The sequence below is a fragment of the Lynx rufus genome, unplaced genomic scaffold (assembly GCF_022079265.1).
Source record: "Lynx rufus isolate CCGP_SWC_20201006 ecotype Redwood Valley unplaced genomic scaffold, mLynRuf1.p SCAF_4, whole genome shotgun sequence".
Taxonomy (NCBI): Eukaryota; Metazoa; Chordata; class Mammalia; order Carnivora; family Felidae; genus Lynx; species Lynx rufus.
In genome coordinates, this window is record NW_025814856.1 from 82,712,079 (window position 1) to 82,738,358 (window position 26,280).

At 35.6% G+C, this 26,280-nt stretch overlaps 1 protein-coding gene and 1 long non-coding RNA gene across 8 annotated transcripts in view; one reads left to right on the top strand and one right to left on the bottom strand.

Annotated features, from left to right (window-relative positions):
• The window catches only part of PTPN12 (protein tyrosine phosphatase non-receptor type 12), a 102,137-nt gene that overhangs the window by 61,971 nt on the left and 13,886 nt on the right, over window positions 1-26,280 (top strand). For all 6 annotated transcript variants that reach the window (XR_006965348.1, XM_047097372.1, XM_047097375.1 and 3 more), the window contains 5 exons: window positions 1,100-1,242; window positions 4,373-4,439; window positions 7,527-7,604; window positions 7,715-7,813; window positions 21,624-21,709. Coding sequence is in view for 5 of the 6 variants with exons in the window: in XM_047097372.1 (XP_046953328.1) it covers window positions 1,100-1,242; window positions 4,373-4,439; window positions 7,527-7,604; window positions 7,715-7,813; window positions 21,624-21,709 (473 nt within the window). In the remaining variant the exon portion in view is untranslated. The remainder of the gene's footprint in view (window positions 1-1,099; window positions 1,243-4,372; window positions 4,440-7,526; window positions 7,605-7,714; window positions 7,814-21,623; window positions 21,710-26,280) is intronic.
• Window positions 1,236-25,196, bottom strand: LOC124524935 (uncharacterized). Of its 2 annotated transcripts, XR_006965352.1 has the most exons (4): window positions 23,326-25,196; window positions 7,130-7,485; window positions 3,844-4,023; window positions 1,236-1,957 (listed from the first exon to the last, which is right to left on the bottom strand). It is a non-coding gene; the product is annotated as an uncharacterized LOC124524935 (long non-coding RNA). The 2 variants fall into 2 exon arrangements; XR_006965351.1 differs by lacking the exon at window positions 23,326-25,196 and having other exon boundaries at window positions 7,130-7,721.

Consider the following 26,280-nt stretch of genomic DNA (forward strand, 5'->3'; position numbering starts at 1 on the left):
TTTCCAAATTATTTACCCACTTTTGCTAGTTTACAACTTTTTAGACATAGATGAACCACCATCAAACCTAAATCTTCATTTTGATATATATTGCTTTCACCTGAGGCCCTTGACTTCCGTGTTTCAGAACTATATAAAATGATAATTGCTTGGGGCGGCTGGGTGGCTGAGTCAGTTAAGCATTCGCCTCTTGATTTGGGCTCATGATCTTGCGGTTCATAGAAATGAGCCCCTGCGTTGGGTTCTGCACTGACAACGTGGTGCCTGCTTGGGATTCTCTCTCTCCCTCTGTCTCAAAATAAATAAATAAACGTTAAAACAAAATGATAATTTTTCTAGGAAATCAAAAATTTGATGGACATTAGAAAATGCTATCAGCTTCTTCCAAGATCTCTGTATTTTTATTATCTTAATTTTTCAAACCATTATGAACAATTAAGCATGGCCATCAAGTGCACAGTTGTTCCTCAGCTGGTACATTTGAAACATACTTCCACAGCCTACCTTCCTTTTTACAAGTAGACATGGTTCCAGCACTCCATACTTTGAGAACCACTCATCTAAAATAAGGAAGTGGGTTTGGCATTGGACAAGTTTGTTTCTAATTTTCTTTTTCAGTTTAAATATCGTATTAGTTTTCTAATTACAATAGATTCAAACACTGTGCTTCTGGTATATTGCTCATCCCTTCACTGTGGATTACCAAATAATATACATAGTGTTAGAGTTAACATGCATGCTCTGGAGATAAGAGTGCCTGAGTTCAGATCCTACATTTGTCACTTGCTGTGAAACATTAGGCAAGTTATGTAATCTTTCTGTCTCAGTTTCCTTACCTATAAATCGTGGATAGTATTAACAGTACCTTCCTCATAGAATTACGTGGGGAATAAATAAACTGTTACAGGTGAAGCCCTTAGATTAAGACTTGATATATGATAGTCAATAAATATAGCCTATCATTTACTTTTTTAAGGCAGTGTTAAATACCACATAAAAACTTCAGAAATGACAGTAAAGTCAGATGTGCAGCTTTTCTGTATGCTTTAAAATTTGTAATGTCTTTTTATAATTGTTGAATTTCTGTTTTTTCTTGAAGGAATCTCGTAGGCTGTATCAGTTTCATTACGTGAACTGGCCAGATCATGATGTTCCCTCATCGTTTGATTCCATTCTGGACATGATAAGCTTAATGAGGAAATACCAAGAACATGAAGATGTGCCTATTTGTATTCATTGCAGGTACAAAAAATTTTTCCAAATATTTAAGTACTTTGGAATATAAGTGGCATTATAATATGGGTGATGTATGGTATTTTGAAACCTAATTTTTGGAATTACCAAATGAGATAGGTCATTATATGGGTTTCCAAATAGTAAAAGCTGTCTGAATCAGAGTTTTTCTTCTCTGAATTTTTATCTTACGTTAGATTCTTCTAAAACGCTTAGAATCCTACTACTTATTTCATAAAACTGCTATCAGTTTATCTCTTGAAGTGACTTTATCCGCATTCACATTTGTTATAAAGAGTAAATGAAATTTCCCAGACTCAGAAATTTACAGGTTAATTAAATAGTTCAAAGTTTTTTTTTTTTTTTTTTTTTTTTTAGCATAGACACAACACCAAAGGTAATTTTTCTTATCCAGTAGGTCTGATTGTAATGCCTATTAGTGTGTTGAAAAGGCTGCTGTGGGCCAGAAAGGGGACTTGCTGATGGGACATGTGGGAATCAATTAACAACTTGGTTAATTAAAAAAATATTTTTCTATAGCTAATTCAGTGGTTAGCTGACCATTCAATTAAGTAGTTGACTGTTTAAGAAGAAAAAAAAGTCCATTTAATTGTAGAAATTAAATTTGACTTGATTTCTTACAAGTTAGTTGAAATTATTTCTTGTGCTGTCATCGTTGCCCAGTGTATACAGCTCATGAATCCAATTTGATGTGAAGGTTTTCCTTTAAAAAAATAAATACACCATTTAATATTTTAACAGTCAAAATAATATGTTAACTGTAGTGACTTAGAAAACAGACATTAAGAAAGAAAGAAAGAAAGAAAGAAAGAAAGAAAGAAAGAAAGAAAGAAAGAAAGAAGGAAAACACATACATAAAAGCAAGGAAATCACAATTCCAGTCGAGGTGAATGTCCTTTCCATGTATGTGCTGTATTTGTTACAGAATGTTTCTCCATGTAATTTGTCATGTACATTTTTCTAAATCATATAACTATTCTCTCTACAATTCATTATGACTGTGCTCTACTTTATATTTAACCTCCATTCCTTTATTATGCCCACCCCCATCCTTTTTCATGTATTTTAAACAGTAGTTTAAATGTCCACATGGCTAGTCTTCATGGCAAAATCTTTGAGCACATCAGCAATTACTTCATTAAGATAGATCTCTATAAATGAGATTTCTAAGTCAAAGGGCATGAACATTTTTATGCTTTTAATACATATTTTATATGCTGTTATCCATAAAGTTGATGCTAATTATAATTAGCTAGTTTGTGGGAGTGCCCATTTTCCTATACTCTTCCCAGTACTATTATTTTTTTGTTTGTTTGATTTAATGCCTGTATGACAGGCAAACTTTTTGTTCATTTTTTTTTTGTCTTCGTAGTTTATATTCTTTTGTGAATTTATTTGTATACTTTGCCAATTGTTTTAAAGCAGGCATTCATCTCTTAGTTATGTGATAAATTCTTTACATATCTTTATATATTGAGATTGTTAGCTCTTAGTCATGTTGTAAGTAGCATGGTTTTCCATGGTTTTTATTCTGCTTATATTTTGCCACACATAAGTTTGAAATTGTTATGTAGTCAGAGTTGTGAGTCTTCATTTATGATTTCTGTCCATTGAGATATGCTTAGAAAAAGTCCATCTGTAACAGTAGTGCATAAACTACCCTTTTAGCACTTCTATAGGTTTTTTTATAAACATATTTTTAATCTATCTGGAATTTTTTTAATAATTAAGGTATGAGTAAGAATGTAGCTTTTGCTGTTGTTAGGCTCACTTTCCCTCTACCATTTATTGAATGGTCTAATCTTTCCCGTTTCATGGGAGAATCCACCACTATGTAATACCTACATATACTCAGATCTGTTTCTAAATTTTGTATTGTGTTTCATCAGTCTGGTTGTGTGTATCTTTGTAAGGTTACACTTTAAACCATAAAGTTTTATTTATTTATTAAAAAATTTTTTTTTTTTAATGTTTATTTATTTTTGAGACAGAGAGAGACAGAGCATGAACAGGGGAGGGTCAGAGAGAGGGAGACACAGAATCTGAAACAGGCTCCAGGCTCTGAGCTGTCAGCACAGAGCCCGACGCGGGGCTTGAACTCACGGACCGCGAGATCATGACCTGAGCTGAAGTCGGCTGCTTAACCGACTGAGCCACCCAGGCGCCCCTAAACCATAAAGTTTTAAATATACGTCATTTAGCCCCTAGTAATTCTTAACTTAAAATTCTAGAAATATTTTGCTATGAAGAATTGATAAATGTATCAATAGTTAAAAATTAGTATTATTGATGTCTTTTAAGAGCTTTTTAAAAATCATACTAAGTTGTTTATAAATTTACTTTATCAGGAATTCTCACATGACATGTTTGACAAACTACTGATATTTCTAAAGGTTTCAAAATTTAAATGCTGCCTAACTTTTTTCCTGCCTAAAAATGATTCTGGTGATGTTAGTAATGTCTTTAATTACTCAGAGTGATTCTCAGTCCTAAGATGCATGTCTCCTGTCTCCCTCTAGTTGAGAATCAATTGCTGTAAAGTACTCTTGTCATGTTTTAAAATGTAAAAACCTGCAGAATTTTACTTACGTTCTCCAGGTTCTGTTAGTTCCTTAGAAGATGAAAGTACATCACTGGTCTTTTGTTATTTTGGTCACTTTGTTCTTTTGTTGAAATCACTGCTGGAGTTCAAACCAGTTTCTAGGGCTTGTATTCTTTGTCTTTCCTATACCTTTTGCAGATTGAAATGATGTGTTGTTTCTTCCTCTACTGTAAGGCATCAGAACCATGTTGTACATAAAATAAAATGATCTCTGTGAGTTATTATGTTAGCTAGACAAGATTTTCTGAGTTAGAATTAGACTTACAAAATGAAGGCTGCTGGGTCATCTGTGAATCACATAGGTAATTTTTGAATCTTGGAAGTTACCCAAATTTAATAAAAACCAGGTATAAATGCTGATGTTAAAGATGTTAAGTTGTAATCTGTTTACTAAAATGGTAGAATTTTGTCATATTTCTAAATGATTTTTTTGCTTCTGAAAACTAACATGTTCATCCACATTTAGTTTATAATTCTTTTATAACAAAAATCAAATTTTTCTTTCAAACTTTACAGTGCAGGCTGTGGAAGAACAGGTGCCATTTGTGCCATAGATTATACATGGAATTTACTAAAAGCTGGGGTAAGAATAATTTTTATATAGCATTATGTCCAATTGATCTATTATTATTTTCAAACTTAATGATTAATTTCTGTAAATTATAGATTGTGTTCTGTTATACATGTTGCTTTTTTAGAAGTAGCTTTACTATGTAAGAAATAAAGGTAATGGAACTGAAAAAGGAAGGCATAAATGATGCATATTACCTTGAGATAATGCACAGGGCTGAAAGGTAGACATGTTGCCTCCTGGTTGATCTATGTGAATTGATACCTACATTAAGAATGTAAACTCTGCGTTGACTTTTCCAAATACAGAATCTTCATTGCCTTTTATATTCTAGGTATAAATGTAACCAATTTTATAAATATTTATGCCTAAGTGGATACACAGTATAGTGGTTAAGGATGCTGACTCTGGAGCCAAACTGCCCAGATTAAAATTCCTGCTCTGTCATTTACTAGCTTTGGGATTTTGGTCAAATTACTTCATTTCACTGTGCCTCCATTTTTTCAACTGAAAAATTAATAATATTAATAACTCATAAGGAATAAGTTAACCTTTCTAAAATTCTTTAGAACTGTGGGTGTCTTGGGACACCTGGGTAGCTCAGTTGGTTAAGCGTCAGACTTTAGCTCAGGTCATGATCTCAGGGTTCATGAATTAAAGCCCCGCATCAGGCTTTCTACTGTCAGCACAGAGCCTGCTTTAGATCCCCTGTTCCCCTCTCTGCCCGACCCCCGCTTGTGCTCTCTCTCTCATAACAAACAAACAAACAAACAAATAAAAAAGAACGTGGGTGTCCTGTAGTACGTGCTCATTTCAATGTTAGTTTTCATTACAATTGCTGTTACTGTTTTACTACCACTACTCATTCCAAGAAACTGTTTAATACTTTGGAGGATATACAGGTAAATAAAACACAGCCCTTATTACAGATTTGAAAAACTTAAGTTGTCCCTATTGTATGTAGATTTGGTTCCTTTTCTGGTTCTATAGTATGTTCATTTTCTATGCATTAGGGAGAGGTTTTTAATTCTTTATAGCTTTTTAAAAAATTATTTATTTTTGGGAACCTACCTGGGTGGCTCAGTCAGTTAAGCCTCCAACTTTGGCTCAGGTCAGGATCTCATGGTTCATGGGTTCAAGCCCCGTGTCGGGCTCTACTGACAGCTCAGAGCCTGAAGCCTGCTTTAGATTCTCTCTCTCTCTCTCTCTCTCTCTCTCTCTCTCTCTCCCTCCCTCCCTCCCTCCCTCCCTCCCTCTCTCTCCATCTGCTCCTCCCCTGCCTGTTCTCGGTCTCTGTCTCTCAAAAATAAATAAATGTTAAAAAAATTTTTTGTATTGTTTTTTTAAGTAAATGCTGTACCCAACATGGGGCTTGAACTTAGAACCCCCAAGATCAAGGGTTGTATGTTCCATCAACTAAGCCAGGCTCCCCCCCCCCCCCAATTTTTTTTTAATTTTATATTTTAGGTAATCTCTATACCCAACATGGGGCTTGAACTCACAACCTTGAGATCAAGAGTCACATACTCCACTGATTGAGCCAGCCAGGCACCCCCCTTTATAGCTTTATAGTATGTTTCTATGAATATTTCAATCTGTATCTTGTATAAAATAGGATTAATAAAATATTTAGGGTTTTTTTCCTTCTTTCTGCCCTCTCTTTTTCCTCCTGCCTTCTTTCCATTTTAAACTCTTGCTTAGGGAATATTTAAATTTTAAATTTTCCTCAAAAGCTGTCTAGGATTAAATTTTATTTTTGTATTCCTCAAAAATTGTAATCATCTCCTGATAGTCGAAATGAAGATTTTTAAATGAACAAAATTTAACTAGGATTCTAACCCATTTTAACATAAAAGTGAAAGATTAAAATTGAGATGGAAACAGACATATAGATAAATGCCAGTAAGCAAAATAAATAACTGGTCATCTCAAAAGTTGTGTATTTTGAACATAGTCCTCGTTTGACTGTGTTTGGCTTAACATAGGGTAAATCTTCTGTCTTAGGTTAGGACTTGATGTAAAAATCTTCTGATCTTATATAAAGACTCTCAAGCAGTAAGCCTGGGAATCTTTTTTTTTTTTAGTTTAGTTTTTTTTTTTTTTTAATGTTTATTCATTTTTGAGAGACAGAGTGTAAGTGGGGCAGAGACAGAGGGAGACACAGAATCTGAAGCAGGTTCCAGGGTTTGGGCTGTCAGCTCAGAGCCCGACGCAGGGCTTGAACCCAGGAACTGTGAGATCATGGCCTGAGCTGAAGTCAGATGCTTAACCAACTGAGCCACTCAGGCGCCCCATGCCTGGGAATCATTTTTAATTCTTTTTCCTTATCACTTCAAAATATTCTTGGTGATTACCAAGTTCTAATAGTTCTACCTCAGAAATGTGCCTCAAATCTGCTTTTTTAAAACTCCTTCAGTAAACTACTACCAGTTTGTCCCCTTTTCCGACTCTTGGCCTCCATACTGCAAAAGTAGACTGTATATCAAATCTCCTCATGTCTGTGCTATCTATTATAGTAGTTTTAATTCCAGGTGTGCCAAGAATTGTCTGGGATATTTCACAGTCTCCAGAGACACAGCTGAGGGATCTGTATTTTTACCAAATTTCTTAGCTGGTCCTTATGTAGCCAGCACAGGGAACAGTGGCCTGTAGAATGAGTTCAAATTTTATTATGTTTACAGTCTGATCCCAGGTAGCCTTACCTTCTTTCCTCCTTGAATACTTCTCCTTCTTTCACTTTTAGGCTATCTCCACATCAAGCTTCTCAATTCCTGAAATAGAGTATATATTTAATCTGCTGTGCTTATGTATATTTCCTTCACTTTTCATTCCACACACCAATCAGAGTTAGTTACAGCATTTTTATTCCCACTGAACTGTGATTTTGCCTTGGTGGATATTTATTTGTTCACATATCTCACCAGCTTGACTGCCGAGGGTCAAGATTAGCTTTGTATCCACAATGCCAAGAAGAGTGTCTGAAGGATGGTAGGTAGTTCTCAGTACATGTTTTCCCTCATCCAGCATGTATATAAGGTCTGTTTGAAAAGTTGAAGGTCTATATGAAAGAGAGTTGATGTATTAAATTCTTTGTTTCAGAAAATACCAGAGGAATTCAATGTATTTAATTTAATACAAGAAATGAGAACACAAAGGCATTCTGCAGTACAAACTAAGGTATAGTTTTTTGTTTTACTTTATAAACTGTATTTTTATAAATGTCTTCTTGTTTTGTTTTTTGTTTTTTAACATCTTTTCCCTTGTTTAACATTTCATCTCCATAATAGGAGCAGTATGAGCTTGTTCACAGAGCAATTGCCCAACTGTTTGAAAAACAGCTACAACTGTATGAAATTCATGGAGCCCAGAAAATTGCTGATGGGGTGGTAGGTGTTCTTGGCCTATTAAATTTAGAAAACTTTTCTTTATATTTTTAAGCTTTTTTTTTTTAAAGTAATCTCTACACCCAACATAGGCTCAAACTTAACAACTCCGAGATCAAGAGCTGCATGCTATACGGACTGAGCCATCCAGGTGCCCCAAAAACTTTTACTTTTTAACCAAGATGTAATGTTTAGCTTTTTAATTGTCATCTTGTGTTTTATCTAACATAATATCCATGACAATTATTTTTATTTTTTTGTTAACTCCTTTCCTTCTTCCTATTTGAATCTCTCTATTGTAATGGATATTTATGGACTCCATAACCAGCTAAATAATTTTCCGTAGAATATACCTAGGAAAGTTTATCTTATATCAAAAATCATTACTGTTTCAAGTATAAATTACTTTTAAAAAGTTAACTAGGGGCACCTGGGTGGCTCAGTCACTTGCATGTCCGACTTTTGATTTTGGCTCAGGTCATGATCCCAGGGTTGTGGAATCAAGCCCTATGTCAGGTTCTGCACTGAGCATGGAGCCTACTTAAGAACCTCACTGTCTGTCTGTCTGTCTCTCTCTCTCTCTCTCTCGGTCTCTCTCTCCCTCTGTCCTTCTCTCTTTCCCTCTGCCCCTCTCTCCCACTCATGCTCTAAAAAATAAAAATAAAAAAATTTTTAAATTAACTATTGTTCTCCTTTTCTACCCCCACCTAAGTAATTACAAGTTGATTCTACATGAATTGTATTTTGTTCTTGGTCATAATAGTTTTATAGTTAATTTTGTACAGGCTTTTTAATGAAGTAGAATTGGAGTGCTACAATTAAGTCCCTTTTTGGCGTGTGTTTATTAGTTCGATGTCATTTTAGCTTTTTTTTTTAACCTAAATATTAAAGTTTTATTATTTTTTTATTTTTTTTAATTTTTAATTTTTATCTTTCTAATATATGAAATTTATTGTCAAATTGCTTTCCATACAACACCCAGTGCTCATCCCAAAAGATGCCCTCTTCAATGCCCATCACCTACCCTTCCCTCCCTCCCACCCCCCCGATCAACCCTCAGTTTGTTCTCCGTTTTTAAGAGTCTCTTATGCTTTGGCTCTCTCCCACTCTAACATTTTTTTTTTCCCTTCCCCTCCCCCATGGGATTCTGTTAAGTTTTTCAGGATCCACATAAGAGTGAAAACATATGGTATCTGTCTTTCTCTGTATGGCTTATTTCACTTAGCCTCACACTCTCCAGTTCCATCTACATTGCTACAAAGGGCCATATTTCGTTCTTTCTCATTGCCATGTAGTACTCCATTGTGTATATAAACCACAATTTCTTTATCCATTCATCAGTTGATGGACATTTAGGCTTTTTCCATAATTTGGCTGTTGTTGAGATTGCTGCTATAAACACTGGGGTACAAGTGCCCCTATGCATCAGTACTCCTGTATCCCATAGGGTAGGTCTAGTTTTAATTTTTTGGGGAACCTCCACACTGTTTTCCAGAGTGGCTGTACCAGTTTGCATTCCCACCAATAGTGCAAGAGGGTTCCCATTTCTCCACATCCTTGCCAGCATCTATAGTCTCCTGATTTGTTCATTTTGGCCACTCTGACTGGTGTGAGGTGATATCTGAGTGTGGTTTTGATTTGTATTTCCCTGATGAGGAGCGATGTTGAGCATCTTTTCATGTGCCTGTTGGCCTTCTGGATGTCTTCTTTAGAGAAATGTCTATTCATGTTATCTGCCCATTTCTTCACTGGATTATTTGTTTTTCGGGTGTGGAGTTTGGTGAGCTCTTTACAGATTTTGGATACTAGCCCTTTTTCCGATATGTCATTTGCAAATATCTTTTCCCATTCCGTTGGTTGCCTTTTAGTTTTAGTTTTGTTGGTTGTTTCCTTTGCTGTGCAGAAGCTTTTTATCTTCATGAGGTCCCAGTAGTTCATTTTTGCTTTTAATTCCCTTGCCTTTGGGGATGTGTCAAGTAAGAAATTACTGCGGCTGAGGTCACAGAGGTCTTTTCCTGCTTTCTTCTCTAGGGTTTTGATGGTTTCCTGTCTCACATTCAGATCCTTTATGCATTTTGAGTTTATTTTTGTGAATGGTGTAAGAAAGTGGTCTAGTTTCATTCTTCTGCATGTTGCTGTCCAGTTCTCCCAGCACCATTTGTTAAAGAGACTGTCTTTTTTCCACTGGATGTTCTTTCCTGCTCTGTCAAAGATTAGTTGGCCATACTTTTGTGGATCTAGTTCTGAGGTTTCTATTCTATTCCATTGGTCTGTGTGTCTGTTTTTGTGCCAATACCATGCTGTCTTGATGATTACAGCTTTGTAGTAGAGGCTAAAGTCTGGGCTTGTGATGCCTCCTGCTTTGGTGGTCTTCTTCAAAATTACTTTGGCTATTTGGGACCTTTTGTGGTTCCATATGAATTTTAGGATTCCTTGTTCTAGCTTCAATTTTGATTGGGATTGCATTGAATGTGTAGATAGCTTTGGGTAGTATTGATATTTTAACAATATTTATTCTTCCAACCCATGAGCACGGAATGTTTTTCCATTTCTTTATATCTTCTTTAATTTCCTTCATAAGCTTTCTATAGTTTTCAGCATACAGATCTTTTACATCTTTGGTTAGATATTCCTAGGTATTTTATGCTTCTTGGTGCAACTGTGAATGGGATCAGTTTCTTTATTTGTCTTTCTGTTGCTTCATTATTAGTGTATAAGAATGCAACTGATTTCTGTACATTGATTTTGTATCCTGCAACTTTGCTGAATTCATGTATCAGTTCTAGCAGACTTTTGGTGGAGTCTGTTGGGTTCTCCATGTATATTATCATGTCATCTGCAAAAAGTGAAAGCTTGACTTCATTTTTACCAATTTTGATGCCTTTGATTTCCTTTTGTTGTCTGATTGCTGATGCTAGCACTTCCAACACTATGTTAAACAACAGCGGCGAGAGTGGACATCCCTGTCGTGTTCCTGATCTCAGGGGGAAAGCTCTCAGTTTTTCCCCATTGAGGATGATATTAGCTGTGGGCTTTTCATACATGGCTTTTATAATGTTTAAGTATGTTCCTTCTGTCCCAACTTTCTCAAGGGTTTTTATTAAGAAAGGATGCTGAATTTTGTTAAATGCTTTTTCTGTATCGATTGACAGGATCATATGGTTCTTATCTTTTCTTTTATTAATGTGATGTATCACGTTGATTGATTTGCAAATGTTGAACCAGCCCTGCATCCCAGGAATGAATCCCACTTGATCATGGTGAATAATTCTTTTTATAAGCTGTTGAATTTGATTTGCTAGTATCTTATTGAGAATTTTGGCATCCATATTCATCAGGGATATTGGCCTGTAGTTCTCTTTTTTTACTGGGTCTCTGTCTGGTTTAGGAATCAAACTAATATTGGCTTCATAGAATGAGTCTGGAAGTTTTCCTTCCCTTTCTATTTTTTGGAATAGCTTGAGAAGGATAGGTATTATCTCTGCTTTAAATGTCTGGTAGAATTCCCCAGGGAAGCCATCTGGTCCTGGACTCTTATTGGGAGATTTTTGATAACGATTCAATTTCTTCGCCGGTTATGGGTCTGTTCAAGCTTTCTGTTCCCTCCTGTTTGAGTTTTGGAAGTTTGTGGGTGTTTAGGAATTTGTCCATTTCTTCCAGGTTGTCCAGTTTGTTGGCATATAATTTTTCATAGTATTCCCTGATAATTGCTTGTATTTCTGAGGGATTGGTTGTAATAATTCCATTTTCATTCATGATTTTATCTATTTGGGTCATCTCCCTTTTCTTTTTGAGAAGCCTGGCTACAGGTTTGTCAATTTTATTTATTTTTTCAAAAAACCAACTCTTGGCTGCATTGATCTGCTCTACAGTTTTTTTTAGATTCTATATTGTTTATTTCTGCTCTGATCTTTATTATTTCTCTTCTTCTGCTGGGTTTGGGGTGTCTTTTCTGCTCTGCTTCTATTTCCTTTAGGTGTGCTGTTAGATTTTGTATTTGGGATTTTTCTTGTTTCTTGAGATAGGCCTGGATTGCAATGTATTTTCCTCTCAGGACTGCCTTTGCTGCATCCCAAAGCGTTTGTATTGTTGTATTTTCATTTTCGTTTGTTTCCATATATTTTTAAATTTCTTCTCTAATTGCCTGGTTGACCCATTCATTCTTTAGTAGGGTGTTCTTTAACCTCCATGCTTTTGGAGGTTTTCCAGACTTTTTCCTGTGGTTGATTTCAAGCTTCATTGCATTGTGGTCCGAAAGTATGCATGTATGATCTCAATTCTTGTATACTTATGAAGGGCTGTTTTGTGACCCAGTATGTGATCTATCTTGGAGAATGTTCCATGTGCACTCGAGAAGAAAGTATATTCTGTTGCTTTGGGAAGCAGAGTTCTAAATATATCTGTCAAGTCCATCTGATCCAATGTATCATTTAGGACCCTTGTTTCTTTATTGACAATGTGTCTAGATGATCTATCCATTGTTGTAAGTGGGGTATTAAAGTCCCCTGCAATTAACACATTCTTGTCAATAAGGTTGCTTATGTTTGTAATTGTTTTATATATTTGGGCGTCCCGTATTCGGCGCATAGACATTTATAATTGTTAGTTCTTCTTGATGGGTAGACCCTGTAATTATTATATAATGCCCTTCTTTATCTTTTGTTACAGCCTTTAATTTAAAGTCTAGTTTGTCTAAGTATGGCTACTACAGCTCTCTTTTGACTTCCAGTAGCATGATAAATAGTTCTCCATCCCTTCACTTTCAATCTGAAAGTGTCCTCAGGTCTAAAATGAGTCTCTTGTAGACAGCAAATAGATGGGTCTTGTTTTTTTATCCATTCTGATACCCTATATCTTTTGGTTGGCGCGTTTAGTCCATTTACATTCAGCGTTATTATAGAAAGATATGGGTTCAGAGTCATTGTGATGTCTGTAGGTTTCATGCTTGTAGCGATGTCTCTGGTACTTTGTCTCACAGGATCCCCCTTAGGATCTCTTGTAGGGCTGGGTTAGTGGTGATGAATCCTTCAGTTTTGGTTTGTTTGGGACGACGTTTATGTCTCCTATTCTAAATGACAGATTTTATGGATAGAGGATTCTCGGCTGCATATTTTTTCTGTTCATCACATTGAAGATTTCCTGCCATTCCTTTCTGGCCTGCCAAGTTTCAGTAGAGAGATCGGTCACGAGTCTTATCGGTATCCCTTTATATGTTAGAGCACGTTTATCCCTAGCTGCTTTCAGAATTTTTCTTTATCCTTGTATTTTGCCAGTTTCACTATGATACATCGTGCAGAAGATCGATTCAAGTTACGTCTGAAGGGAGTTCTCTGTGCCTCTTGGATTTCAATGCCTTTTTCCTTCCCCAGATCAGAGAAGTTGTCAGCTATTAGTTCTTCAAGTATACCTTCAGCACCTTTCCCTCTCTCTTCCTCCTCTGGAATACTAATTATATGTAGATTATTTCTCTTTAGTGCATCACTTATTTCTCTAATTTTCCCCTCATACTCCTGGATTTTTTTATCTCTCTTTTTCTCAGCTTCTTCTTTTTCCATAATTTTATCTTCTAGTTCACCTATTCTCTCCTCTGCCTCTTCAATCCGAGCTGTGGTCATCTCCATTTTATTTTGCAGCTCATTAATAGCATTTTTAGCTCCTCCTAGCTGTTCCTTAGTCCCTTGATCTCTGTAGCAATAGATTCTCTGCTGTCGTCTATACTGTTTTGAAGCCCAGCGATTAATTTTATGACTATTATTCTAAATTCACTTTCTGTTAAATTGTTTAAATCGTTTTTGATCAGTTCGTTAGCTGTCGTTATTTCCTGGAGGTTTGTTTGAGTGGAATTGTTCTGTTTTGTCATTTTGGATAGTCCCTGGAGTGGTGAGGAACTGCCGGGCACTTCCCCTGTGCTGTCTTGAATAACTTGAGTTGGTAGGCGGGGCCGCAGTCAGACCTGATGTCTGCCCCCAGTCCACTGCTGGGTCTATAGTCAGACTGGTGGGTACCTTCTCTTCCCCTCTCCTAGGGGTGGGATTCACTGTGGGGTGGTGTGGCCCGTCTGGGCTACTTGCACACTGCCAGGCTTGTGGTGCTGGGGATCTGGCCTGTATTAGCTGGGGTGGATCGGCAAGGTGCACAGGGGCGGGAGGGGCAGGCTCAGCTTGCTTTTCCTTCGGAGATCCGCTTCGGGAGGGGCCCTGCGGCACGGGGAGTGATTCAGACCCGCTGGAGGGGTGGCTCCGCATAAGCACAACTTTGGGTGTTTGAGCTGTGCAAGCAAGTTCCGTGACGGGAACTGGTTCCCTTTGGGATTTTAGCTGGGGGATGGGCGAGGAGGATGGCACCTGGTGAGCGCCTTTGTTCCCCGCCAAGCTGAGCTCTGTCCGGGGCTCAACAACTCTCCCTCCCGTTGTCCTCCAGCCCTCCTGCTCTCCGAGCAGAGCTGTTTAACCTTCCAGATGTTAAGTCCCGCTCGCTGTCAGAACACACTCTGTCTGGCCCCTCTGCTTTTGCAAGCCAGACTCGGGGCCTCTGCTTGGCTGGTGGGCCGCCCCTCCACCTTGGCTCCCTCCTGCCAGTCCGTGTAGCGCACACCGCCTCTCTGCCCTTCCTACCCTCCCTACCCTCTTCCGTGGACCTCTCGTCTTCGCTTGGCTCTGGAGAATCCATTCTGCTAGTCTTCTGGCGATTTTCTGGGTTATTTAGGCAGGTGTGGGTGGAATCTAAGTGATCAGCAGGACGCGGTGAGCCCAGCGTCCTCCTACGCCGCCATCTTCCCATTTTAGCTTTAAAAGATCTTATTGGATATTCAAACTTTTGACCTGACAAAAATACTGTATTCTCATAGTGTTCTCATGTCTGCCTCTGTTTTCTAATTAGGTCTTTTTTTTGCTGTATGTACATAATGTCCTTGTCCTTGAAGGTATTGTGCTATTTTTTTAAATAAAATTTCTTTACGCTTTTATCACTGAAACTAACATAGCTACCACATGATAAATTGAACTTAGCCTCGATAATTGAAGTAAAATGAGGCGCAAAATTTATAACCTTTATTTTCCTTTTCTTTTGCACATTATTTTTGGCACTTTCCCAGACTATTTGTTTAAATTTCTTGGTTTTACATATGAGAGATTTGTTACCAAATGCTGGTCTCAATGTCTTAAAATAATATAATATTGATTATTTTGACAATATGGATTATCCATGAGCTTTAGGGCTATGTATTTCCTTTATTAGCCAAATGATAATGTAAATTTTTAAGATTAATGTATGTGACCTCATTTTTATTTCGTGTATTAACCTAGGAATCATTGTGCAGCTAGGCCTTATACATGGCCATCTCTTTTTCCCCCTTGGTTTAATTAAAGCCTGTTATAATCTGTACTGAATATAGTCAAATATTTTCTAATACAGAATAGAATGTTTATATATTACTATGTATAATATTTAAATTGAGATTCAGTTAATGCTTCAGAAAGCTAAATAGGCTATGCTTTTTTTTTCTTTAAACTGTAATGGGAAAATATTTGTTTTTATTTTTTATTTTTTTATTTTTTATTTTTTTTTAAATTTTTTTTTTTTTCAACGTTTATTTATTTTTGGGACAGAGAGAGACAGAGCATGAACGGGGGAGGGGCAGAGAGAGAGGGAGACACAGAATCAGAAACAGGCTCCGAGCCATCAGCCCAGAGCCTGACGCGGGGCTCGAACTCACGGAGTGCGAGATCGTGACCTGGCTGAAGTCGGATGCTTAACCGACTGCGCCACCCAGGCGCCCCGAAAATATTTGTTTTTATAAATGCAAGATTTAATTTTAAAGTTAAAGTTTTGATACTTCTGAAATATAGATGCTTTAGACTACCATTTCCTTAGTATATACAAGTGAAAAATATTCTATTACATTTTTTAAATGTATAGAAAATTCTTATTTTATTTTTTTATTGAGATATAATTGGCATATAACATTATACTGGTTTTAGGTGTTCAGTGTGGTGATTTGATACTTGTATATATTGTGAAATGGTCACCACAATAAGTCTAGTTTAACATCCATTACCATACATAGGTACAATTTTTTTTTCTTGTGATGAGAACTTTTAAGATTTACTCTCTTACAAACTTTGAAATATGCAATATAGTATTATTTAGTCACCATGCTGTACGTTATATCCCCTGACTTTTTGATTTTACAATTGGCAGTTTGCATAGTTTGACCTCGGCCATTTGACTTCCTTTACCCATTTCACCCATCCTCTAGCAAGCACCAATCTGTTCTCTGTATATGCATTCAGTTTTTTGTTTTTAGATTCCACATATAAGTGAGATTATATAGTATTTGTCTTTCTCTGACTTATTTCACTTAGTATAATGCCCTCAAGATCCATCCACGTTGTTGCAAATGGCAAGAGTTCCTTTTTACGGCTAAATGATATTCCATCATGTGCATATACCACGTTTTCTTTATCCATTCTTCCATCGATGGACATTTGGGTTGCTTTCATGTACTGACTATCATAAATAAGGCTGCAGTGAACATGGGGGTGCATATATCTTTTTGAGTTTGTGTTTTCACTTCCTTTGGATAAATACCCAGAAATGGGATTACTGGATTGTTTGGTATTTCTATTTTTAATTTTTTAGGAACTTCCATATTGTTTCCATAATGGCTGCATCAATTTACATTCCCACCAACTATACACAAGGGTTTCCTTTTCTCCACATCCTCTCCAACACTTATTATTTCTGTCTTTTTGATGCTAGCCATTCTAATAGGTGTGAGGTCTCATTGTGGTTCTGATTTGCATTTTTCTAATGATTAGTGATGGTTGAGTATTTTTTCACATATTCCTGATGGCCATGTGTATGTCGTCTTTAAAGAAATGTCTATTCAGGTCCTCTGCCATTTATAATCAGTTTTTTTTTTTTTTTTTTGGCTATTCAGTTGTGTGAATTCCATATATATTCTGGATATCAACACCTTATCAAATATATGATTTGCTAATATTTTCTCTTATTTCATAGATTGCCTTTTCATTTTGTTGATGGTTTCCTTTGCTGTGTGGAAGCTTTTTAGTTTGATGTAGTCCCACTTGTTTTTTGTTGTTGTTGTTGCCTTTGCTCAAAAATATTTTTAATGCAATATTCAGTGTTATATATTTAAGCTTTTAAGTATATTTAAGTAATCTCCAGAAACTGATATGTGGTAAATATTGCATTGCTCTCTCATCTCTGTTTTCTTATTACCTTGATTTTTTTTTTTTTAGGTTTTCTTTCATAAATTAAACTTTCATTTTATTAGTCTGAACTTCACACTAGGATTTAATTTTGTTACAGATTGTTTCTGTCTAATGGCTCAGAAGTGTATAAATAGCTAAGGAATACAAGAAGGATCATACATTGTATGGGATGAGATGAAATATAACCTAATAGCAGATTAATGGTTATTTCAAACCTACTTTCTCATAGCATTGATTGATACATAGGAGACACCCACTAAATGTTTGCTAACTGAACTTAAAATGTTAGATTATGTCGTTGCATTTTAAAGCTGACACGGCCACTGCTGGATTTACCTTTTGGGCAAGATGGCAATTTCTATTCTGTAAAAAGGAAAAATCATTCTCTATAGAATCCATTCTGAGGAAGCTGTATTTGGTGAGAAAAAATACTTTGCCAAAGGTAGTGACTAATACTGTATTAACTATATAACTCAATGGGTGAATGGATTTAAAAAGTGGAAGGAGGAATGGATAGAAGAAAGACAGACAGCTTATCATTCTGTGTAATTTTTTTATCTTGTCCTCTTAAGAAATCTTGCTTTCTAGGTATTGTTGAATCTGGGTGACTTGTTTTTATAGCAGGTTTATATGTGGTTGGAAACCATAAATGCCATTTAGAAAAAACGTGGAATGTAAAAAACCGGGGAAAGTTATTTCAGAACTGTATGGTTGAATAAAATGATTTGAAATATTTTCCTTACCTCTCTGAACCTGTGCTCTGAGAAACATTTATAAATCTGTTTATTATTTCTCCGACAATTTAGAGGCGAAGTTAAAAAACAAAAAACTCTCAAATTGTATGTTCTAGAATTATTTTCATAGAAATTTTGGTTGGAATGCTGACCAACAATATAAGACTCTATAATAAATGATATTTGTGCGGTGCCTGGGTGGCTCATTAGGTTACGCAGCCGACTTTCACTCAGGTCATGATCTTGCAGTTCGTGAGTTCCAGCCCGGTGTCGGGCTCTGTGCTGACAGCTCAGAGCCTGGAGCCTGTTTCAGATTCTGTGTTTCCGTCTCTCTGCCCCTCCCCTGCTCACGTTCAGTCTCTCTCTCAAAAACAAATAAACATTTAAAAATGTTATTTGTTAGAGGTATTTACAACTAAGATGACTTTCCAGAGTAAGAGATCCAAAGCGAAAATTCATTCTAGAATGGAGTAGCCTACTGATTTGGAATTTAGAAGTACATAAGTAAGCAAACATCTATAAGATATGCTTGCATGCTTTTTTATCTTGTATATAAAAGACCAGTTATCTACACCAGGTTTTTCAATTCTAGGATGATTAATAGCAATAGTTTGTGTTATGGTCCTTCTGTTGTGTTGTACATTTAAAAAAATTTTTTTATATGTTTATTTTTGAGAGAGAGGGAGAGACAGAGCGTGAGCAGGGGAGGGGCAGAGAGAAAAGGAGACACAGAATCTGAAGCAGGCTCCAGGCTCTGAGCTGTCAGCCCAGAGCCCAACATGGGGCTCGAACTCACGAACCATGAGATCATGACCTGACCTGAAGTCGGACGCTCAGCTGACTGAGCCACCCAGGTGCCCCTGTTGTGGTGTACATTTTAGATGTGATACTGAGTTTTTAATAACTTTTCCTCAAATATAATGTCTTTTATTTTTAAATCACCTTGTTTTAATATTTGATTTTACAGCTGATAATATATCTGTAATTATTTGATAGGTTCTGATTTTTTTTGTGTGGCCTTTCACATGGCTGTTATGTAGTAAATATAAGACACAAAATTACTTCAGTGAAATGGGTGAAGGTGGTCAAAAAGGTAAAAAATAATAACTTTAGCTCTTCTTGAAACAAGGATACACTAGAACCTAATTACCAATGGATTACCTTATTTCTAAAGTTAGAATCACCAAGTTGGTGATTGTTTCAGGTAATAAAAGCAGCTTAAGAGAGCTATCTACATTAGGACAAATGTGGGGACAAAAGCTGTAGTTAAGAGTGTCAGAAGATAGGAGTAGAGCAAACATTATTGTAGGTAAAACAGGAATCCAAGAACATTGTCCTATTGTGAAGTACAGTAACCAAGAGGATTTGTTCATGCTGTGTAGGCAGTGGTTCTCTTGAGTTGCATTTCTGTATTGGCAACATTCATTTCTTTCTTAAGATGAAACTCAACATGTTCAAAAGTCTTAACCTCCCCCAAAGTTACTTTTCTTCTTTTGGCCCTTTCTATTAATGGCTCCACCATTCTCTCATTTATTCAGAATGAGGAATTCTTCATGACATTTTCTTTCCTTTATCATATTTGTTGTCATTTGCTTGCAGATGCCCTTTGTTTCTCTTCTTGTTCCCTTCCCACCTATTCCCTTCCATACTCTGTTGTGTGTAGCAATATCTTATCTATCCTTTAAGGCCATTCAACATACTGCCTTAATATTCTCAACTTCTTAATATTTCTCAACTATATTCTTAATATCCACACCTTCATATAACATCTCCTTTCTCTGATTTCATCACTTTATGGTTTTATGATTACCCCTTTACTTTTTAATTTGGTGATTATTACTAGACTATACACTTCTTGGAGTTAAGTACTATGTTGTTTACATTTTTGTATCCTCTGCAGTGCTTACTCTTCAGTGCATTTCACATATTGAGCTATTCCAAAATCCAAAATGCTCTGAAAACCTGAAGTTGTGGGGAAGGAGAAGGGAAGAGAGAGTGAGAGTGTTGGTTTGGTATTATACCCATTTGGAAGCAAAATCTAAGTTGGCATGACTTGAGGCTTTCACATTGTACTATAAAAAATTGCTGAGTTTTGTAGGTTAGAAGCAGTTTCATATGGTTCCCCCTTAACCTTTATTTAACCTATTTAATGTGAATATTTACAGATTTTGATACAAAAATATTGAATGTTATGGGAATATGTTTATAAGCATATGAATTAATATGTCAGAGGTATCTTTAATATTTGTCTAGGTGTAATAATTACTAGTGCCCCCACTTTCTTTCTTAACGAGCCCTGATTTGGACAATAAATTATATGGCTACTTTGCCTTAGCAGATATCCCTGCAACAGATGCTTTGTTATGGTAGGTGGCTTTAATTTAAGGATGAAAACATCCATTCTCATGATGTAATTGTTGTTTTGGTCAGAGTAAGATGCAGAGTTAGGATGCATAAAACTCTTCTGATAGATCTCATTATATATCAGGACACAGTGCACTTTTCTGTTTTCCTTGGTTAGGCCTACTTAGTAAAAAAACAACAAAAAAACTCATTGGCAAGAAACAGTTATAAAGGCAAAAAAGGTGCTATGATGAACCCAGTAAAAGTACATTTTGATTAAAAAAAAAAAGGCAATTACAGTTTCAGAGTTCCTTAATCATAGTTTATATAAAGATGGCTTTTTTTCTAAAATTAATCTGAGATGTAGGTAACAATGAAAATCATTCTTGTCTTCCGACCCATTAACATATGCCTAGCTGGATAAAAATGAAGTACTTCCTTGAGGCTGAAACTAATTCAAGGCAGTGTTTTATATAATAATTTCAGAACTCTTCTATTCACAATCCTAAACACAACCTAAGATTCTTATAACTACTGACTCTGGAACATCCATGTTAATGAATATTACTGGTCCTTGTGACCAGCGAGAACAAGGATATCTCTGGATGGGCTCTCTCTGCCTTTTTTGGGTTTATTTGGTTAGAGAATGATATAATAGTTATATATGCTTATGGAGTAAGGGCACTCCATGGTGATAAAGGGTAGGGCAAAGATTGATTAAAATGAATTCTGGGACCTGTTTAAAAGTACTAAGTAGCAGTAGGAATCTTGAAAAAGATTGGGAAAAGTGGAAGATATAAGCCTTATTTTACTGGCTTTTTTTTTTCTTCTCTGCACATGTTAAGCTTCTCGTAGTAGTGATGCCTGAAAAAAAATCTTCTTTGATCTTTATTTTCTTGGGAAATATGTTTCTTAATGGAAACATTTGAAATGTGTTGAAATGCCATGGTACACAATTGAGTTTTCAGTAACTGGAAATTGATTGTGGTGGTGGTGTTTTGTTTTTTTTTTTAAGTTTATTTTTTTAGTAATCTCTACACCCAGCATGGGGCTTGAACCCATGACCCCAAGATCAAGAGCCGCACACTCTTCCAACTGAGCCGGCAAGGCACCCCTAGACTTTTTTTGATATGAATATCTCTCATTGAAGTTTGGCCCTTTCAGCTAAAATAATAGAGAATGTAAACCCCATTTTGGAAAAGTGTCATTGTTTTACAAATTCAAAAGCCAAGAAACCGCTTATGTGAGGGGCACCTGGGTGGCTCAGTTGGTTTAAGTGTCTTGATTTCCGCTCAGGTCGTGATCTAATGGTTTGTGGGTTTGAGCCCTGCATTGGGCTCTCTGCTGTCAGCTTGGAGCCTGCTTCAGATTCTCTGCTCCCCCTGTCCCCTGCGCTTGCTCTCTCTTTCAAAAATAAACATTAGAAACAGCTTATGTGAAACATGAGAAAGGAAAATTATTTTTCTCCTAACTTTAATGAAGCTTTTTTTTTCTCGGCAGAATGAAATTAACACTGAAAATATGGTCAGCTCCATGGATCCTGACAAACAAGATTCTCCTCCTCCAAAACCACCAAGGACCCGCAGGTATTGTATGTCACGTTTTCTTTGAAAGGATATTTTTCTTTTACTTACTCTTAATTAAAATAACAAATTCTGACTATTTCCAAGTTGTTTTTATAACTTTTATCATTCTTTTTTTTAGGATATAGCATATGTATTTGATTTGTTACTAGTGTACTAAAAATTTTGTTTCACTTTAGATAAAATTTCAGTAGTACACTGTACATTAACAGTGAACACCCCCTTGAACTGACAGTAGTTCATGTTTTGGTAGGTGGTACAATTACAATTTTAAATTTTCTAAAAGATGTCCACTTTTGCATAATGACTGAAAAAGTGATAATGATTGTCAAAAATTGTGTGCACACTGAAAAAGTTATTTGAAGATGTTTAGTAACATTACTAGCAAAATGAGCTTATTTCTGTCCGGATTTTATTGCTTTCATACCAAGCTCATTTATAATAAAGTCAAGATATTCTTGTACCCTTTTTTATTTCTTTTTTTCTTTCAGGGTAGCTGCTAGGTCAGTTATGTGGTAGTATGGAAAGAATATAGATAGAATCAGAAAGATTTAGTTTCAAGTCCTTTCACCCATGTACTAGCTTTGAAGTTCTAATTAAGCCACTTATTTAATCCTTGGTTCATTTTGTTTTTGTTTAAGTAGTGTCCTAGGAATGAAATGAAATAAAGTATGTGAAAATGCTACCTATAGGACTTGGCACATTATTAGGTTTCCATTACATGTTAATTTTCCCATTACAATTACTATACAATTATTAACTATTACAAGGACTTATATAGGGTCTTGTCTTGAGCAAATATCTGCCCAAATGAATTGGCCTTCCCTTAAAGTAGAACCTCTTTTATATACGATTCATCAAGTTTTTTTTTTTACCTTAAAAGTTGAATAGAAGTTGACTGAAGTGGGGTTTGGTCTTGGCATTGAGTTGCTACACCTTAATGAGATAATTCCTCAATACAAAAGAAGAATACACTTTTCCTTGATAACTAAGGCAAGATATCATACTTACTGTAGTCTAGGGAATACTTTTATGTTATGTGCTTCTCTGTGGAAGAGTAGAAAGCCTATGAAGGTGGGTTTACAATCTCAGCATTTAAATGCTCAGGATGTGGTTAACTGTGCACTAACAAAACTTCCCAGAAGTAGTTTCTTGTTTGATTTCCACTTTGATATCTATACTGAAATTGGAATCTTAGCCTCCTGGGAAGGTATCTAGTTAAAATCTATAAACTGTTAGCTAACTTTTTTGTCCCACATATGAGTTCTTTGGGATCCTAAAACAAACTGTACGAGCTATAAAGGTAATAAATCAAGAAACATTTTTGCTACCCCAATTTTTTTTTTTGAGATTGAGCCAATGTAGAGGTTCTCAAAGTGTACACTGATATTTGTGATGTACATAGTCCTCTATTTCCAACAACAAACAGTGGTAATATCTTCCTAATTTTGAAGGGAAAAAATGAATAGAATGTTGTGCATTTTAAGTCTTTTTGAAAGTTTGACTCCTATTATTCTTTAATAAACAAAAAGGATAATAAAGAAGTAGCAAATGAGTATTAATAGAACAATGTTCATTCAGCTTAAGACAGAATTTTATTTAGGGATATGTGAAGTTACCTTTTTCTTATACATGCAGTAGAGTCAAATGGCAGAATTTCCTTATGTTCCACAAAGGCATACCCTGTGAGTTCCAGGTTGAGATGAGTTTTAGAACTAGTGTAAATTGTTAACTGAAAATAAAATCACAACAGTGTAAGACTGATTAAAAAGTAATAATGGTATACTTTCTTTTTCAGTATGGCTACAGAAAGCAAATAAATGAATTGGTTGTTTAGAGTACATGTTCTTAGAGAAAGATCTAGAGAGGAAGGCTTATGTTTGTTGTATTAGATTTAATCAGTCATATAATTCTGGTTTATACATACTTAAAGAGTATTGTAGATTTTGAACAGCAGATTTCATTTTCTATTTTCACTAACTCCAGCACTCTGTAAGTGTACCTTGTTAGCTGTTCTATAAATTGTCAACAGGTTTACTGCAGAGACACAAATGGGTGTGTGCCATAGTAAAATTTTCTTTATTTAATATTTCAGAGACAGTGACAGTATACTTGATGCTTTCTTCTAATGCCTCTCAATTCAGTTTTAAGTGGGATTAGAATTGGAAGGAATATGGAATATGGTTGTTTCAGACATTTTGTTATCGAGGCGAGACGTAAAGATTTATTGAGGGTTTTGTATTTGGAAGACTTGCACAGAAATAAAGTCTTTCATATTGTAGATATAATATAACAAAGTACCAAGGAGAGAACCTTGATAAGCACCATAATTTGTGAGGAGCAGACTAAAAGAAAGCTGTAGAAAAGGAAAACCACCAAGGGTAAAACCGGGAAAACAGTGGCATTCTACAAGCCGTGAAGGAATTTCGTATCTGCCAGAAATACATGAATATCAACCTCTTTGAGGGTTGCCTGGGAGAATGAATAGACTTTCAGACATCTGTGGCTCTTAGAATATCCTGAATAGGTGAGGGCATTTGTGGGGTCAAAACAGGAGTTAAGGTCTACTCATTGGAGGCTTTTGAAGTTACCTGATTTGGGGAACCCTCATCTAGCAAAGAATGTGGTTTTTTGGTGAGGATTTTGGTGACCAAGAACTCTGGGAAAATGGCAACTGGAAAAAGTAGGTGATGGAGAAACCTGTATTTCACAAAACAGTTGTTGTTCTTCTGCACTGTTTTCTTCTGTTAAAAAAAAAGTCTTTGGCTCTTTTTTGAAATGCTATTTTCCTTTTGTTGATTCTTTTTTTAACAAGTATATTAAACAAATGTATTGCCTTGAAGTGGCTAATTTTTAAGAAAGGAGCAAAGTGATTGAATAAAAGTAGGAAATGGTCCTATAGGTCAGCCAAATAAGAAGTGATTAAAAGAGGTCCCTTTCAAAATACTAAATATCTAGAAATAACCTTATGTAGAAAGTAGAACCTTAGGTAGAATTATTTTCATTTGTATTATTGAAAAAAAATTAAGTGTTCTTGATTGGAAAAGTTAAATGTAATTGAGCTTTCACAGTGATACTTAAAATATCATTTATTTTCATATTTGATGCAATTTTCACTAAAATACTAACCGGATCTTTTCTGAACTTGACAATATAATGTTAACTTGGATGAGCAAAGAGAAATAACAGAAAACTTTGGATGAAATAGTGATAAGCAAGGACCAACTCTTTTAAAAACTAGAAAACTGTAATAGTTAAGATAGTCTGTCAGTGGTATAAAAATATACTAGTTAATGGAGTTGAATCAACAACTAGGGAATAGATCTTGTTAGGAATTAATATATACTAAATAGGGAGAAGGAAAAGGTTTGGTTATTTATAAAGTCATGATACAGTATTACTAATCATCTGAAGAAAAATATATTTAGATCCTTATACCAAATACCAAGGCAATCTTCAGGTGATTAATACAGAAAGTCAAATTATTGAAACAAAGTATAATAAAAAATGTTTGACAAACTTGTAGAAGGGAATATAATAGAAGGATAAAGGAAATAATAAAGGACAAAAGTGATTTATTTGACTGATTAAAATTTTAAAGTTCTAATTGAATTATTCATTCCCAATTTGCATTCTTTGAGATAAATAAGGGTAGATTTTGTCAAAATGCAAAAATATGCATGCTTACTATAGTTCTCTAATTCTTGTGTTATTTCTTTTCACTTTAGAAATACTTTTGATCTCAGGCATAATTTTAAAAAGTTATTGATAGGGGTCAGAATATATAATAAAACCAACAAATAAAGGATAAACACAAGTAGAACATCTTTCTCAATTCCAAAGTTTAAGCTATATAGAATATAAAGTAACCATTATATTGGGGTGCCTGGGGGCTCAGTCAGTTAAGAGTCTGACTTCGCTTCAGGTCATGATCTCAAGGTTGGTGAGTTCGAGCCCTGCCTCAGGCTCTGTGCTGACAGCCTAGAGCCTGGAGCCTGGTTTGGATTATGTGTCTCTTGTCTCTCTCTGCCCCTCCCCTGCTAGCACTCTCTCTGTCTCTCTGTCAAAAATAAAGACATCAAAAAAACCTTTTTTTATTAAGTTAATCATTATATCAAAAGTAATCATTAGCATTGATACAACACCTATATTTATGTTTTCTCATCTTCCTTGTTTAGATTGCCATGTATTCTCTATTCATTCTGTAGATAGTCAGTGATATGTCAGAGTGGTAAGTGATGTCATGAACACAGTGACTTTTACAGTAATCTTGATCACAGGGATATTAATAGCTGTTTTCCAAAGGAACTGAGGTGAATAGGCTAGATGAGTTCAACCAAGAACACAAGTCTCCTATCTTCTAGTCCAGTAATGTTTTCTTCATTATATGGTATTACCTCCCTAAAAAAAGAGAGTAGTGAAAGTTTTTGTTTTGAAAGTGTTCTGTTCTAATTTTTTGGTAGTCATTTTCTTCACTCCCTTACTGTTTCCACCCCATATGGAATCCAGCCTAAATTACTGTAAGAAAAGTAATTTTCTGATTTTATGTAACATAACAAATTATAGAGGCACTC